The sequence below is a fragment of the Corythoichthys intestinalis genome, chromosome 17, assembly GCF_030265065.1.
Source record: "Corythoichthys intestinalis isolate RoL2023-P3 chromosome 17, ASM3026506v1, whole genome shotgun sequence".
NCBI lineage: Eukaryota > Metazoa > Chordata > Actinopteri > Syngnathiformes > Syngnathidae > Corythoichthys > Corythoichthys intestinalis.
The window spans coordinates 34048141-34061392 of record NC_080411.1 but is presented as its reverse complement, the minus strand read 5'-3'; the positions used below and the strand labels follow the sequence as shown (position 1 = coordinate 34061392).

The window sequence follows — 13252 nt, the reverse complement described above, 5'->3', positions numbered from 1 at the left end:
ATCTCAGTAGGTGTCAGACCGGCACGCAGCAATTCAGGTACAGCTAAAGTTTTCTTCATTTTCAGCAGAAGCACAGGAATTGTAGAGACGAGAGATTACCAGCTGCATTGAGTGACCTTAATGAATCACTTAAGCATGACAACCTATTTAGATATGTTTCAATGGCTTTTAAACAAGCAGTCAACTGAGTGTAAACTTTTTTTTGGGTCAACCTGTATGTATCTCTTTCCAATGCTAAATCTGAATAAATACATTGGGCACAAAAAACACACACAAAAAAAAAATTAAAATGGGGGGGTGGGCTACTTCGCGGTTTTTCACTTATCGCGGCGGGTTCTGGTCCACATTAACCGCGAAAAACAAGGGATGACTGTACACTGTGGTGATCTTAAGTCTTTCCAAACAGCTATTTAAGTCATCTTGTGAAAATATCTTGGGAAAAAAATATATAATTTTTTTTTAATATCGCAATATAATATCGCAATATATCGCAAACCCAAAAAAAATCGCAGCAATAGTTTTTCCCAATATCGTTCAGGCCTAGTTTGAATATCAAATTATTATAACTCATACTAAGATTTATCTTTTAAGAACTACAAGTTTTTCTGTTCGTGGTTCCCTTTAAGCACCCACGTGAAATTTGTATGAAATTTTCATTTTCATCTTGTTTTGTTTAAAAAAGATAAAAAATAAAAAAAAATCTCCAGTATATACACACACATGCACACCAAGTATATATTTAGATGTGCTACTAAAATTCTTGTTGTACTGTTACCTTTTTGGCATCCAATATTCTTTTCCTAATATTTTTGTAGTTATTATTTCTCTTTTTCATTTGAATATTTTTTTAATCAGCGGTAATACTTTTTTCCTTGTGTGTTCAATTTATCTAATTTAGCCATGTTTTTGACAAGTACCCATTTTCCACGAATATTTGTGTGGCTTTCCTTAACTATATATTTTTTATCAGTATATTTTATTATTGTATTTATATACATATATTTATTTTATTTTGTAGACATAATATAGATTGGACTTCTTTGCATTTTATTGAAATACAGTATTTGGATTTTTCTATTTCTGTATTCCCCGCAAATATTGTTAAATGTTTTCTAATACTTTAATTTTCTGCCAAGCACTTGCATATTTTATCATTCTTCTAATTACACAGATGATCTAGGTATTTGTTGTCATATTATTGTCTTTGTAGAGTTTTCCACTTAAACATTTTATACTTGTGTTGTGGTTTTTAATGCTCTATCCTTTTGTGTGCCCTGCAATTTGCTGGCAACCAATTCAGGGTGTACCCCCCCCCCCTACTGCCCATAGATAGTTGGGACCGCCTCCAGCTCCCCTGTGACCCTCGTGAGGATAAGCGGCTCGGACAATGAAAGAATGAATGAATGTCCTATTCTGCATATCTCCTGTAAAATGTTTTAATAATTTTCTAATATTTGTGCAGTTTTCTTCTCGTCTTTTTCCCCACCGCATACGCATTATGGTGATGTGGTGAAAAAAAATCCTAATACACCCAGTGAACTGCTTTCCTGGACATCAGTCTTCTTAATGAACGCCATAAAACAAAAGCGGCCACAGCCGACTATAAACAACTCTGATGGATTGAATACAAAATGACAAAATGTGGAATGCTGCTTAAGATGTAAATGGATGCTGTTTTTTGGGGTGGGGGCTATGTTTTTTTTTTATTTTATGGGGAGGTGGGGGCTTTTTTAAAAACAGGTCAGGTATAAATTCATGAAGTCAAGCATAATTCGTTTCAGGAAAATGGGTGACTGGATAAAAGCTTTATGGAACTAAAATTGTGCCAAATGTTTTTTATTTTGCGTGTGTAAAATCCTTTCCAAACACACAAAAGCAGCCCACACACATTGACCAATTCGCACCGTTCCAACTTTGAAACATTCCGAAGATTCACGGATAACACAAGCATAAAAGTTATCAACCAGTGCTTGGCAAAAACGTGCAATTCCGGCAAAATTTGACAAATACCTCTCCATACATTTTTAATCAACCCATTCATTTCCAAAGACATTCACTTATATTGATTATAATATTTAACAATAATATAATATGATAATTATATTGGTGTTCAAGGTTACTTAAACCTGCAAAAAACAAATTCAAAAAGCATCAATTTTGATAAAAATCTTCCCCAAATTGCCTGAAAGTTTACAGGAACTGACCTGTAAGTGCCTCCAAACCAACAGAAAGTGACCCGAAATAGTCCCAAAATCAACACAGAAGTCATCAATGAACAGGAAATGACCCACAAAGGCCCTAAAATCAACAGAGCGTGACCTGTAAGTGCCGTAAAACCAACAGGAAGTGACCCAAAATCAATAGAAAGTGAATAATGAACAGGAAGTGAATCGGAAAGGCCGCAAATCAATAAGAAATGATACAAATTGTATGGGATGTGACCCCATGATGCCGCAAAATATAGAGGAAGTGACCCAGAGGTACCCTAAAATTAACAAAGAAGTGACCCACAATTAACTCATTGTCTGCTATTGATAATAATAACAATGCAATTCATTTAAACTGGGGGAACTGGATGTGAATGCTCATATTTCAGTGCCATTGACAGCGCTAGACATACAATTCATTTTGACTGTGACTCTAAATGATTTGGGCGTCCAGTGTCGCCAATGGCAGCCAATGAGTTAGGAAGGATGTTACCCAAAAAATGCCCATAAAATGAATAGGAAGTGAATGAAAATCTACAAGAAAGTAACATTTTCCTAGTTAGGTAAAATGTTTTTTTTTTTTTTTTTTTTTTTTTTTTAGCCCACACAGGCTCCACAGTACAAATGTAAATTGTGATGAACCATACATCCAAAAGACAGCGCGCAGACAGAAACGGAGGGAGACAAGCGATGCAAAGCCAAATGCAATTCAGCCATGTCTAATTAGAGACAATGAGCAGGAATGCGTGTCTGCAGCAGGGAGGCATAAGACAGTAAGAAGCATGCAAATTACATATTTATTGGGCAGAACAGATGTTTCTGTGGGTTTAACTATTATTTATGTCTCCATCTAATAAATAGTTGCAACAACGGTGAGGAAACAAACCATGAACTAAAAGTGAAAGAAGTTGTATCATAAATATAGAATATATTGCCTTCCAACATTGCCTTTATTCAATAAATCATAGTTTAAGTGTGCTCACAATGCTTCTTCCATCTCCAACTCCCAAAAGCATTACTCATGCAAACCACATATAAAAATATCATAGGATGCAAGGACCACTTTGACATTCTTCAACTTTAAACTTTTATAGAGCAAGTTATTATTTTGGGGGATTAGAAAAATAAAGATTTAACTTAATGCTGGTCTACAATATTATTATTTCGCAAAATTAGCATACAAGGGTGGCCCTTAACAATTTTATATTTTTCTTAAATAAATAAATTAGGGCTGTTAAACGATTAAAATTTTTAATCGAGTTAATTACAGCTTAAAAATTAATTAATCGTAATTAATCGCAATTAATCGCATTTCAAACCATCTATAAAATATGCCATATTTTTCTGTAAATTATATATATATATTCTGTAAAATAAATTGTTGGAATGGAAAGATAAGACACAAGATGGATATATACAGTGGGGAGAACAAGTATTTGATACACTGCCAATGGGAAAACCCATTGGCAGTGTATCAAATACTTGTTCTCCCCACTGTACATTCAACATACGGTACATAAGGACTGTAGTGGGCATTTCACTCTACTGTCATTTAAATCTGTCTATGCTGTCCTCACTCCGAAGCGTCTACTTTTTCCAAAGCTAGACAGCTAGTGAACGACGCCTTAATAATCAGACTTCTCCCTTTTTCATCTGATTTATTAATAAAATAGCCTCAAACCATTGTCCTCTTTAGACCGTCGTAAAACTACAACAACAACAAAAAGTACACAAGCATTGCATTAGCAACAAGGTTAGCTTAGCACGCTATATAGGTTCACTAAACATAAACAAAAAGCGTCTCATACAAAAAATAGAACATTTCGCTTACTAACATAATATGTACATTCTTTACAACAACCATACTTACGGACAAATCTTGTCCAAGGATCATATAAGCACAACATTACAATGTAGGCGTCAGCCCGAGACGTCGTGCAGCCATATTGAACTGGCAAGAAAAAAAATAAACCATGTCGCAAAGCGACCACAAGAGTTCGCTGTTAGACAGCACAAAAAGCCTGCTGTAAAACTTACCAAAAGGCAGAATACTGTCTGAGCGGGACATGTGCGTTAATTGCGTTAAATATTTTAACGTGATTAATTTAAAAAATTAATTACCGGGCGTTAACACGATAATTTTGACAGCCCTAAAATAAATATAACTATAGATGAAGAAAAAGTTGATTAAAAACAAATTAAAATGAATAAAACCAGAAAAAAATTCACTTACCACTCACCATTTCCTGTGTTATTTTGGTGTTTTGGAGTGACACTGATGGTTTGGTCAACTTGTTAGCGTGTTCTTTATGCTATAGTTATCTGAATAACTCTTAATAGCTATGTTGCGTTAACATACCGGCCACGTTCGCATTTCATTGTTCATGCATCATGTAACATTATCACACTGTACACTTATTCAGCATGTTGTTCTCTATTGTATTTCTATTTTAAATTGCCTTTCAAGATGACATATCTGTTCTATGTTTTGGATTTTATCAAGTAAATTTCCCCCAAAAATGCGACTTATACTAGTATATGTTTTTTTCCTCTTCGTTGGGCATTTTATGGCTGGTGCGACGTATACTCAGGTGCGACTTATAGTCTGAAAAATATGGTATAATTCATTTGTTTTGCTTTGTGTAATTGTGATTAATAATTGTTCCTGCAGTATTTATGAAGGTTTTAGCGTAGATTTTTGGGCTGTGGAACGAATTAGTCGAATTATAATGTATTTTTATGGGACAATCCAATTCGACATACCACCATTTTGACTTGCAAACCAGGTCCTAGAACAAATTTAATTCATACGTAGAGGTACCACTGTATTATATCTTACGTTTAAACATTTTTTGTTTTCCTTTGCTATAAAAAAAAAAAAAATGTCATTTTAAACTGAACAAAAAATATTTGGTTCACCATATGTATGTTAAAGGAATAAATATAAATAAATGTATATTAAAAAGTAAATCCAAGTGAATATAAAAGTCGACAACACAAAGATTTTCCAGGCGGCAAGTTGCACCTGTTTTGTTTCAGTAGAAATTTTTTTTATTCGGTAAGATACACAAAACTTCTTACAGACTAACATAAGTACAACATAACATAACAAACTACTTTTAGGGCATAACAGTAACAGTACCCTATTTTACCCCCCAAAAAAATCATGTACTGCTCTCAATGTGATGTCAACTAATGCTGCTTAGCCATGTCATGCCACCGGCAGCAAATTTGGAGCTTGTATGTATGCAGGTATTATATTATAGGTATGGCAAAAATTAGGCGGTTTTACTAAACATAACTTAATGTAACCATGTTAAACCTTCAAATCGGTAACCGGCACACGTCTACTGCTCACTTCTTTATTTTGCATGTAATTATGTGGCGCCAAAGTTCACTGAACATTAAAACTTTTTGCCTTTGAGGTAAAACGCACAGAGGCAATCAAAAGTGAACTAATTTGACGAGATGTTCGATATAATTAAGCAAACAGTTCCTGGCTCTTGGGACACCACAAATTTAGATTGAATGAGATGTTTTAAGAAAATAGGAGAGTAGAAAATGAAGTAAAATAGTTTACGATATCATGGTTTAACCCCTTGATGCCTGAATTTACATGATTTGATTTGAAGAGTTTCACAAAACTACACATCCAACCCATTTGAAGTGGGAGTGTGTTTTTTCATTTTTTTTGTGTGTGTATGTGTGTGCATGTGTGTGATGTTTCTTGCATTTTCTACGATTTTTCAATGTTTTCCAGATTCTTTGTGAATTTTGTGATTTTTCATGTTTTTTTTGGGGGGGGGGTTCACGGTAAAATTAATTGGAAGTTGGAAAAACCAAGAAAAACGTGAAAAAAAAGCTTTAAAAATGCCCCCCCCCCAAAAAAAAAAAAAAACCGGCTAAAACTACCAAAAAAAAAAAACGTATGGACCTTATAACTGTCTAGCGCCATCAATGGCAACCAAAGAGTTTTCAATTATACACAAAGTATTGGAAGAATACATATAAATAGTATTGATGAAAAAATACTAAATATTAAGTAAAAAAAAAAAAAAAAAAAAGGAAAATAGAAAAGCAAGAAAGGTTAGAAAAAGAACATAGTAAAGCATATAAAAATATAAAACAAAAAATGACATATAAGTGCATATTTAAAAAAAAAAAAAAAAAATTTAATATACAGTATATTGTGGAAGACACAGACAAGGCTGAAAAAGCTGTTTCTGCTCTTGCACCCCTTTTTAAAATAAACTGTTGTATTTTAAGCCAAAAGAACTGTTGTGTTTGACAGAACAATATGTCTATATGCTGCCATAGCAGTTTCATGGCCCATTAAGCCCCCAACTATTTTTAATTTGCCCGTTTTACCCAGGAGACCCCCGTTTACAGACAACGCGCAAACGCTTTTGTTCCAACCCAGCCATAAGAAGAAGGTAAGTAATTATATTTATTATTCAAAATGCCAATCAATTTTTAGCTTAGAATCATTAATTGATGTCTAATATTTAGTATAATATATTTTTTAAAAAAGGCCTTTATAAAATTACAGTATTCATTCGCATATTTAAAACTTCTAAACAAATTACGTCACAATGCAAAAAAGTGTCTGTAAATAGGTCACGGATAATTTTTTTGTTTTTTTTTTTGTTACTGGCGCATTTTCCCTGATATTTTAGATGGTAAATAATCGATGAAAACAAAGAAAAATTGAAAGAAAGAAAAAAACGTTTAACGGGTAAATATTTGAAAAAGAAAATCTTAATCACTCTTTGATGTCTGCGATTTTCGCATTGCGACCCTTGTTATATTACCGTGTTTCACCCATAAAATCCCCCAAAAGTCCGGCTGTGGCCATTCACAGATATGTCTTGACACTCGATTAGACATGCTACATGGAGTTTGTGGATTGAAACAAGGTAACTACGCGATAATATCTTGTTAAAATCATCGTGTCTTTAATTATGCTCTCTCATGCTCTCACCTCCAGTTCTGGTTTAGGGGTTTAATTTTTTTTTTTTTTTTTTTAAATGCCCTCCTTTAAAAAAAAATCTCCAGAAAATTGAGATTTTAAGCTTTCCAATGATGTATCACACATGAATATAGGACAATTTTGAAATTTGGCCAAATTGGGGGTCTCGGAGCGGAACTTCAAGTCACCTGAGTGTTTTCCAACATACAGTATATGTATGAGTAAGTAATCATTTTTACAATTGTATTTATTTTCATATATAAGGTGACAAATCAAACTTTTTGTGTTAAAGTGAGCCCTGCTGGTATTAGAATGAAGGCTTGTGTCCAAACAAGATATGGAAAAATAAGTCCATGCATTCATTTTTTCATAGACTGGATTATTGCAATGCCTTATTTACAGATTTTAACAAAAAAAAAAAAAATCAATAAGGATGCTGGAGCTAATCCAGAATGCTGCTGCCAGAGTCCTTACAAATACAAGGAAACGTGACCATTTAGTTATAGTTGAGTTATATTTTCAAACTCTTTTATCACTGGAGAATAAAGACCATGACCACAGCTTGGGTCAACACTCACAGTTGTTGCAAAGATAACAAAAAAGCCCAAAATCCAATATTTCTAAGCTAAAATAAACATTTCCACACTTTCGGCAGGCATCCATTCACACAAGTAGATTAAATCCAAGCAAAGCCGAAGAAAGCAGAACATGTTGCTCATTGAGAACACATGTGAATGAGAGGGTACATGCAAATATATGCACAAACACATGTTCATGTCTCGTTTCAGGCCAGAAACGAGTAGGGAGAAGACTCCCTAGTTGTGCCTAGGAAAGTCCAAGAGTATCCTTACCTGGTCAAAATGCTGAACGGCGGGCTCCCTCCTTTGAAGGTGGAGCTGCTTGTCGATGTTGTCTTTGAGGCACTGGCACACGCGATGCTTCTGCTCGGACGAGAACGCTTCCAGGCTGAGCAGGCAGTCGCACTTCTGAGGGTGGAGAGACAAGAAGACAGAGAGAGAGAGGGAGTGAGACGATGGAGAGAGATGAGCAACAAGACAGGCGGAGGATTAAGACGGCATGTGGTTTAGAATTAACAGTCAGAACTCTTTCGGTGCCATTGTCTTCAATCATCCTTCTGCTGTGGATTTAAATTTTCGTTTAAAATGTAAAAAATTGTTAGTAGACGTCAAACTCTTTTGAACTGGGAAGTCTGGCAGCAAATGAGTGTTCATTCATTCGCTGCCAAATCTCTTAGTTCAAATTGAATGGGCGTCTAACGCCATCAATGGAGTTAATGCAGAAATGCAGATTTTTTTCAAACGGATTCCACCTAATTTTTTTCACACAAATTTGAGTGGGTGACAACATTGACACTTTATTCTCGTTAAAGTACAGTTTTATCAAAGTGTTATAACCCTTTATAGGCAAGGCAAGGCAAGGCAAATTTATTTATATAGCGCAATTCAACACAAGGCAATTCAAAGTGCTTTACATCACATGAAGACCATAAAAATCACATTTAAATCAACACAACGTAAAAACCAAGATAAATGATCGCATTTAATCACAGAATAAAAATAAATAAATAAAAATAAAACAAAAATAAAAATAAAGCAAAAACTACTACTACTAATAATCATTGAAATCAGCAATGGAGATAAGCACAACAGGGATAGAAGGCAGGTAGGTTGAAATATATAGACAGTTATGGATATGCAGTGCCAAACAAAAGCGTTTTTAGCCCTGATTTAAAGGAGCTAACAGTTTGAGCATACTTCAGACGTTCGGGTAACTTGTTCCAGAGGTGAGGAGCATAATAACTAAATGCTGCCTCACCCTGCTTGGTTCTTGTTCTTGGAACATGCAGAAGACCGGTTCCAGACGACCTTAGGGGTCTAGATGTCTCATAGGAATCTAACAAGTCAAACATGTATTTTGGTCCAAGGCCATTAAGTGTTTTGTAGACGAGCAGTAGTATTTTATAGTCTATCCTTTGACTCACTGGAAGCCAGTGTAGCGATTTCAAAACCGGTGTAATGTGGTCCAGCTTCCTTGTATTTGTGAGGACTCTGGCTGCAGCATTCTGTACTAGCTGCAGCTTCCTGACTGATTTTTTATCAAGACCTGTAAATATACCGTTGCAGTAGTCCAATCTGCTGAAAATGAATGCATGCATAAGTTTATCCATGTCTTGTTGAGTCAGAAGCCCCTTAATTCTGGTTATATTTTTTAGGTGGTAATAAGCGGATTTAGTGACGGACTTTAGATGGCTATCAAATTTTAGGTCTGAGTCAATAATTACGCCAAGGTTTCTGACTTGATTTGTAGCTGTAAGTGACATTGTGCTAAGTTGGCTGCTTATCTTTGACCTTTCCTTTTTTGGCCCAAAAATGATCACCTCTGTCTTCTCCACATTTAACTATTTATAGGACACTCATTTAAATATTACTAATTTAAGAAAAGTTTTGAGTATTCTTTGGAGTTTATTTTTTTATGAAACTGCAAAAATCAATAGGTAGTCATCATAATTAACAGAAAGTAAGAGAGAAATTCCCCAAATTAGCAGGAGGTAACCATAGAGGCAGTCGGACATCTGGGCATTAATGACGTCACCAGTCACAACAAAGCGTCGCCATATTGAAAACGGGGCTTAGACGAGTCACAAGCAGTTGCTCTGTCGTCCATTGTAATACAAACGCGTTGAACTTTCGTCTTATTAGCGGTCTTTTTTCCGTCGGAATGACTAAAAGTTGCTGTGTTGCGGGTTGTCACACAAGGAAGAGTTAGGAGCCGCATTTGAAGTTCTTTATTCTTCCTCGTGAGATGAAGAGAAACAAATGGCTGAAAGCAATTAATCGAGGAACAGTAAAAGAAGACGGTTCCGTGGACTATTCTCGCGTGTGGGAACCTAAATCCAAGCACATTTAAGTTTGCAGCCGACATTTTATGACTGGTGAGTAAACTTTAATTTTTGCCCCAAATAGCAGCTAGGATTCAATAGACTAGGCAGTGGTTAATATTACTGTAACCGGCAACTCGCAAAGCGTTATTTTTCTTTTGCCGTGAACTGCTCTGATCAGTCAGTCGGTATATTATTGGCCTGGTGGGAATTGGTTATTTTGCCGTGACGTGTTCAGGGCTAAATAACACTTGGAGGCGAATTACCAGTTACGGCAGAACTAATCACTTCGTATATACTACCAATTTTCTCAGTTCCACACTGTACATATTCCACGTAATTGATAAAGGTCAACTTACTGGGTGACTTTATGAGGTAGTTGTAGATGTTTCCAAACTCTACTGCAGGCCATTCCTTTGTTTATCCAGCTATCAGCTGCGACTTTGTATGGGCAGCTTTGTAAGCCAATAAACGCAAATTTTAAATTGTATCGCCTCCTCGCGTCTGTCGGCAATGACTCGTGATAATAGTAAGCCATGTTTAAGAGGTTTTTATGAAAAAAGACGCAAAACACACCTGAAATATATGAATTTCAGACATTTGTCTATGGAATGTTTAGCTGTGCGTACCCCCTTCACAAAATGGCGACACGTTGCTAAACGAGGTGACGTCATCGTGACATCACGCCGACTTCCTCCTCCAAAATAATAGGAAGTGATCCAAAACCCATAGCAAGAGACCAAAAAAAAAAAATCAATAAATAAAACATATTGGAAAAAATAGCGTAATTTTGGGGATGAAATGAGGATGGCGGAAAACACAGACAAGGCTGAAAAAGTAGTTTCTGCTCTTGCACCCCTTTTTAAAATAAACTGTTGTATTTTAAGCCAAAAGAACTGCTGTGTTTGAAAGAACAATATGTCTATATGCTGCCATAGCAGTTTCATGGCCCATTAAGCCCCCAACTATTTTTAATTTGCCCGTTTTACCCAGGAGACCCCCGTTTACAGACAACGCGCAAACGCTTTTGTTCCAACCCAGCCATAAGAAGAAGGTAAGTAATTATATTTATTATTCAAAATGCCAATCAATTTTTAGCTTAGAATCATTAATTGATGTCTAATATTGAGTTTAAAAAAAAACTACTTAAAAAAATTATTCACCCGCATATTTTAAACATTTTTAAACAAATTATGTCACAATGAAAAAAATAGGCTGTAAATCGGTCACGGATATCATAACTCATCTATCGCTTAATTGTATTTTTTTTGTTACTGTCGCACTTTCCCCGATATTTTAGATGATAAATAATTGATCCAAACAAAGAAAAATTGGGGAAAAAAAACATATAAAAGGGTAAATATTTGAAAAAGAAAATCTCGACCACTTCTTGATGTCTGTGATTTCTACGTCACAACCCTCATTATATTACCGTGTTTCACCCATAAAATCCCCAAAAGTCCAGCTGTGGCCATTCTCAGCTGTGTCTTGACACTCGGTGATATATGCTACACGGAGTTTTTGAACCGAAATAAGATAAGTACGCGATAATATCTCGTTAAAATCATGGTGTCTTTAGTCATGCTTTCACCTCGAGTTAGGGTTTGGGGTTTATTTTTATTTATTTATTTATTTATTTTAAATGCCCTCCTGTTAAAAATTATTCTTCCTCCAGAAAATTGAGATTTTAAGCTTTCCATTCATGTATCACACATGCATAGAGGACAATTTTGAAATTTGGCCAAATTGGGGGTCTCAGAGCGGAACTTCAAGTCACCTGAATGTTTTCTGCCATATTTTGAAAAACTTTTTTTGTTATTGTTAAAAACAAGGTCACCACCTGATACCTTGCTTGCAACCAGGTCACGTTGAATATGGCGCTATTGGAAAAGTTAACTGTTGACAGAGGAGGCATTAACATGGCGCAAAAACGAATTAGCGATTTTTTTCTTTGCAAAAAAAGCAACATTGTCTAAAATGTATTTTGAGGTCGAAAATGCAGATCATTATGATAGTTTATAATAATGCCCAGCAAGGATAAGTTAGCTGCAGATTAAGACCGTGGAGAACTTCAAATAGGTAAGTCACGCTTGCATTGTAGCCATATTAGTGGTTGTTAAACAGAGGCTTATTGGACCTTTTAGTTTTCAAATGTGTTTGTGAGTCATTGCGCCGTCTAGCTGCTGGGATTTGCATTACAATGCACGGGCGCTTGTATGTCCAATACAAAAACGCTAACACACACTGTAGGTGAAATAGAATGCTGCCTGTGTAGTCACCTAGTAGTAGTACGTAAACAATCCAGCATGCGTGTCCACTGCCATCGGGCACGCCTTATATGTAGAAAAAGCCCGAGCATGACAAGTTTGGACCGAAACGGCTGTTTTTGGATGGGAGAAACAAAGTAAGATTCTCAGCACCTCCTGCTGTGACTTCCAGTGCCCCTGATCATACATGTTGTGGCAATTCATATCCCATTGCAAGTCCATTTGGGCTCAGCTTTTATGACGCAGCAACATTGGTAGCAGCTCTGGTTAGGCAAAATGTGCGAGCATTAGTGAAATTAGATCATGGTTGCAGCGCACTTGAGACAGAATTTGATATGTGGACCAACAAATCAATAAAGCCCTGCTGGGAAAATGCATGAAAACACAAATTCGACAGTCAGCGGTTAAGGCAGGGGAGCTGGCGGTCTGAGAGCTTTTCATCCACAAGGACTTAAATGCTATTGTAGTTAGCATCATGGCTCAACTATTTTTTTTTTTTTTTTTTTTTTTAATGAAACTTCTAACGATGTCATTCCTCAATTTCTTCCCACCAAAAGTGCCATTTAGCTCCAATTTGTATCACATTGAAAATGGCTTCCAGGCAGTGAACCTCTTCTTAATTTATTGGCTGCCACTGACGGTGATAGACGAACCAAAGTTGCTTTACAAATGATCTGTTTTTAGAATAACCTCACAGTAACTTTGGCATTACTACTTAACAATCTGAAACCTTGAAAACAAATCAACAATCAACAATCTCAATCTGTTCAAACAGCTTCAATGTTATTTCATAATTAAAATTCGCTGCCATTGTTGAGGATAAACATCCAATCCATTGAATAATGTTAATGTGTCAACCACAGTCTGAGGGGATTTGTTGTTTAGCGGCGTCAATGGCAGCTAATGATTT

At 35.8% G+C, this 13252-nt stretch overlaps 1 protein-coding gene across 6 annotated transcripts in view; it reads right to left on the bottom strand.

The window, feature by feature from the left end:
- rgs3a (regulator of G protein signaling 3a) overlaps positions 1-13252 on the bottom strand; it is a 196483-nt gene that overhangs the window by 124653 nt on the left and 58578 nt on the right. For all 6 annotated transcript variants that reach the window (XM_057819522.1, XM_057819524.1, XM_057819521.1 and 3 more), the window contains one exon: positions 8028-8162. In XM_057819522.1, the coding sequence (XP_057675505.1) occupies positions 8028-8162 (135 nt within the window). The remainder of the gene's footprint in view (positions 1-8027; positions 8163-13252) is intronic.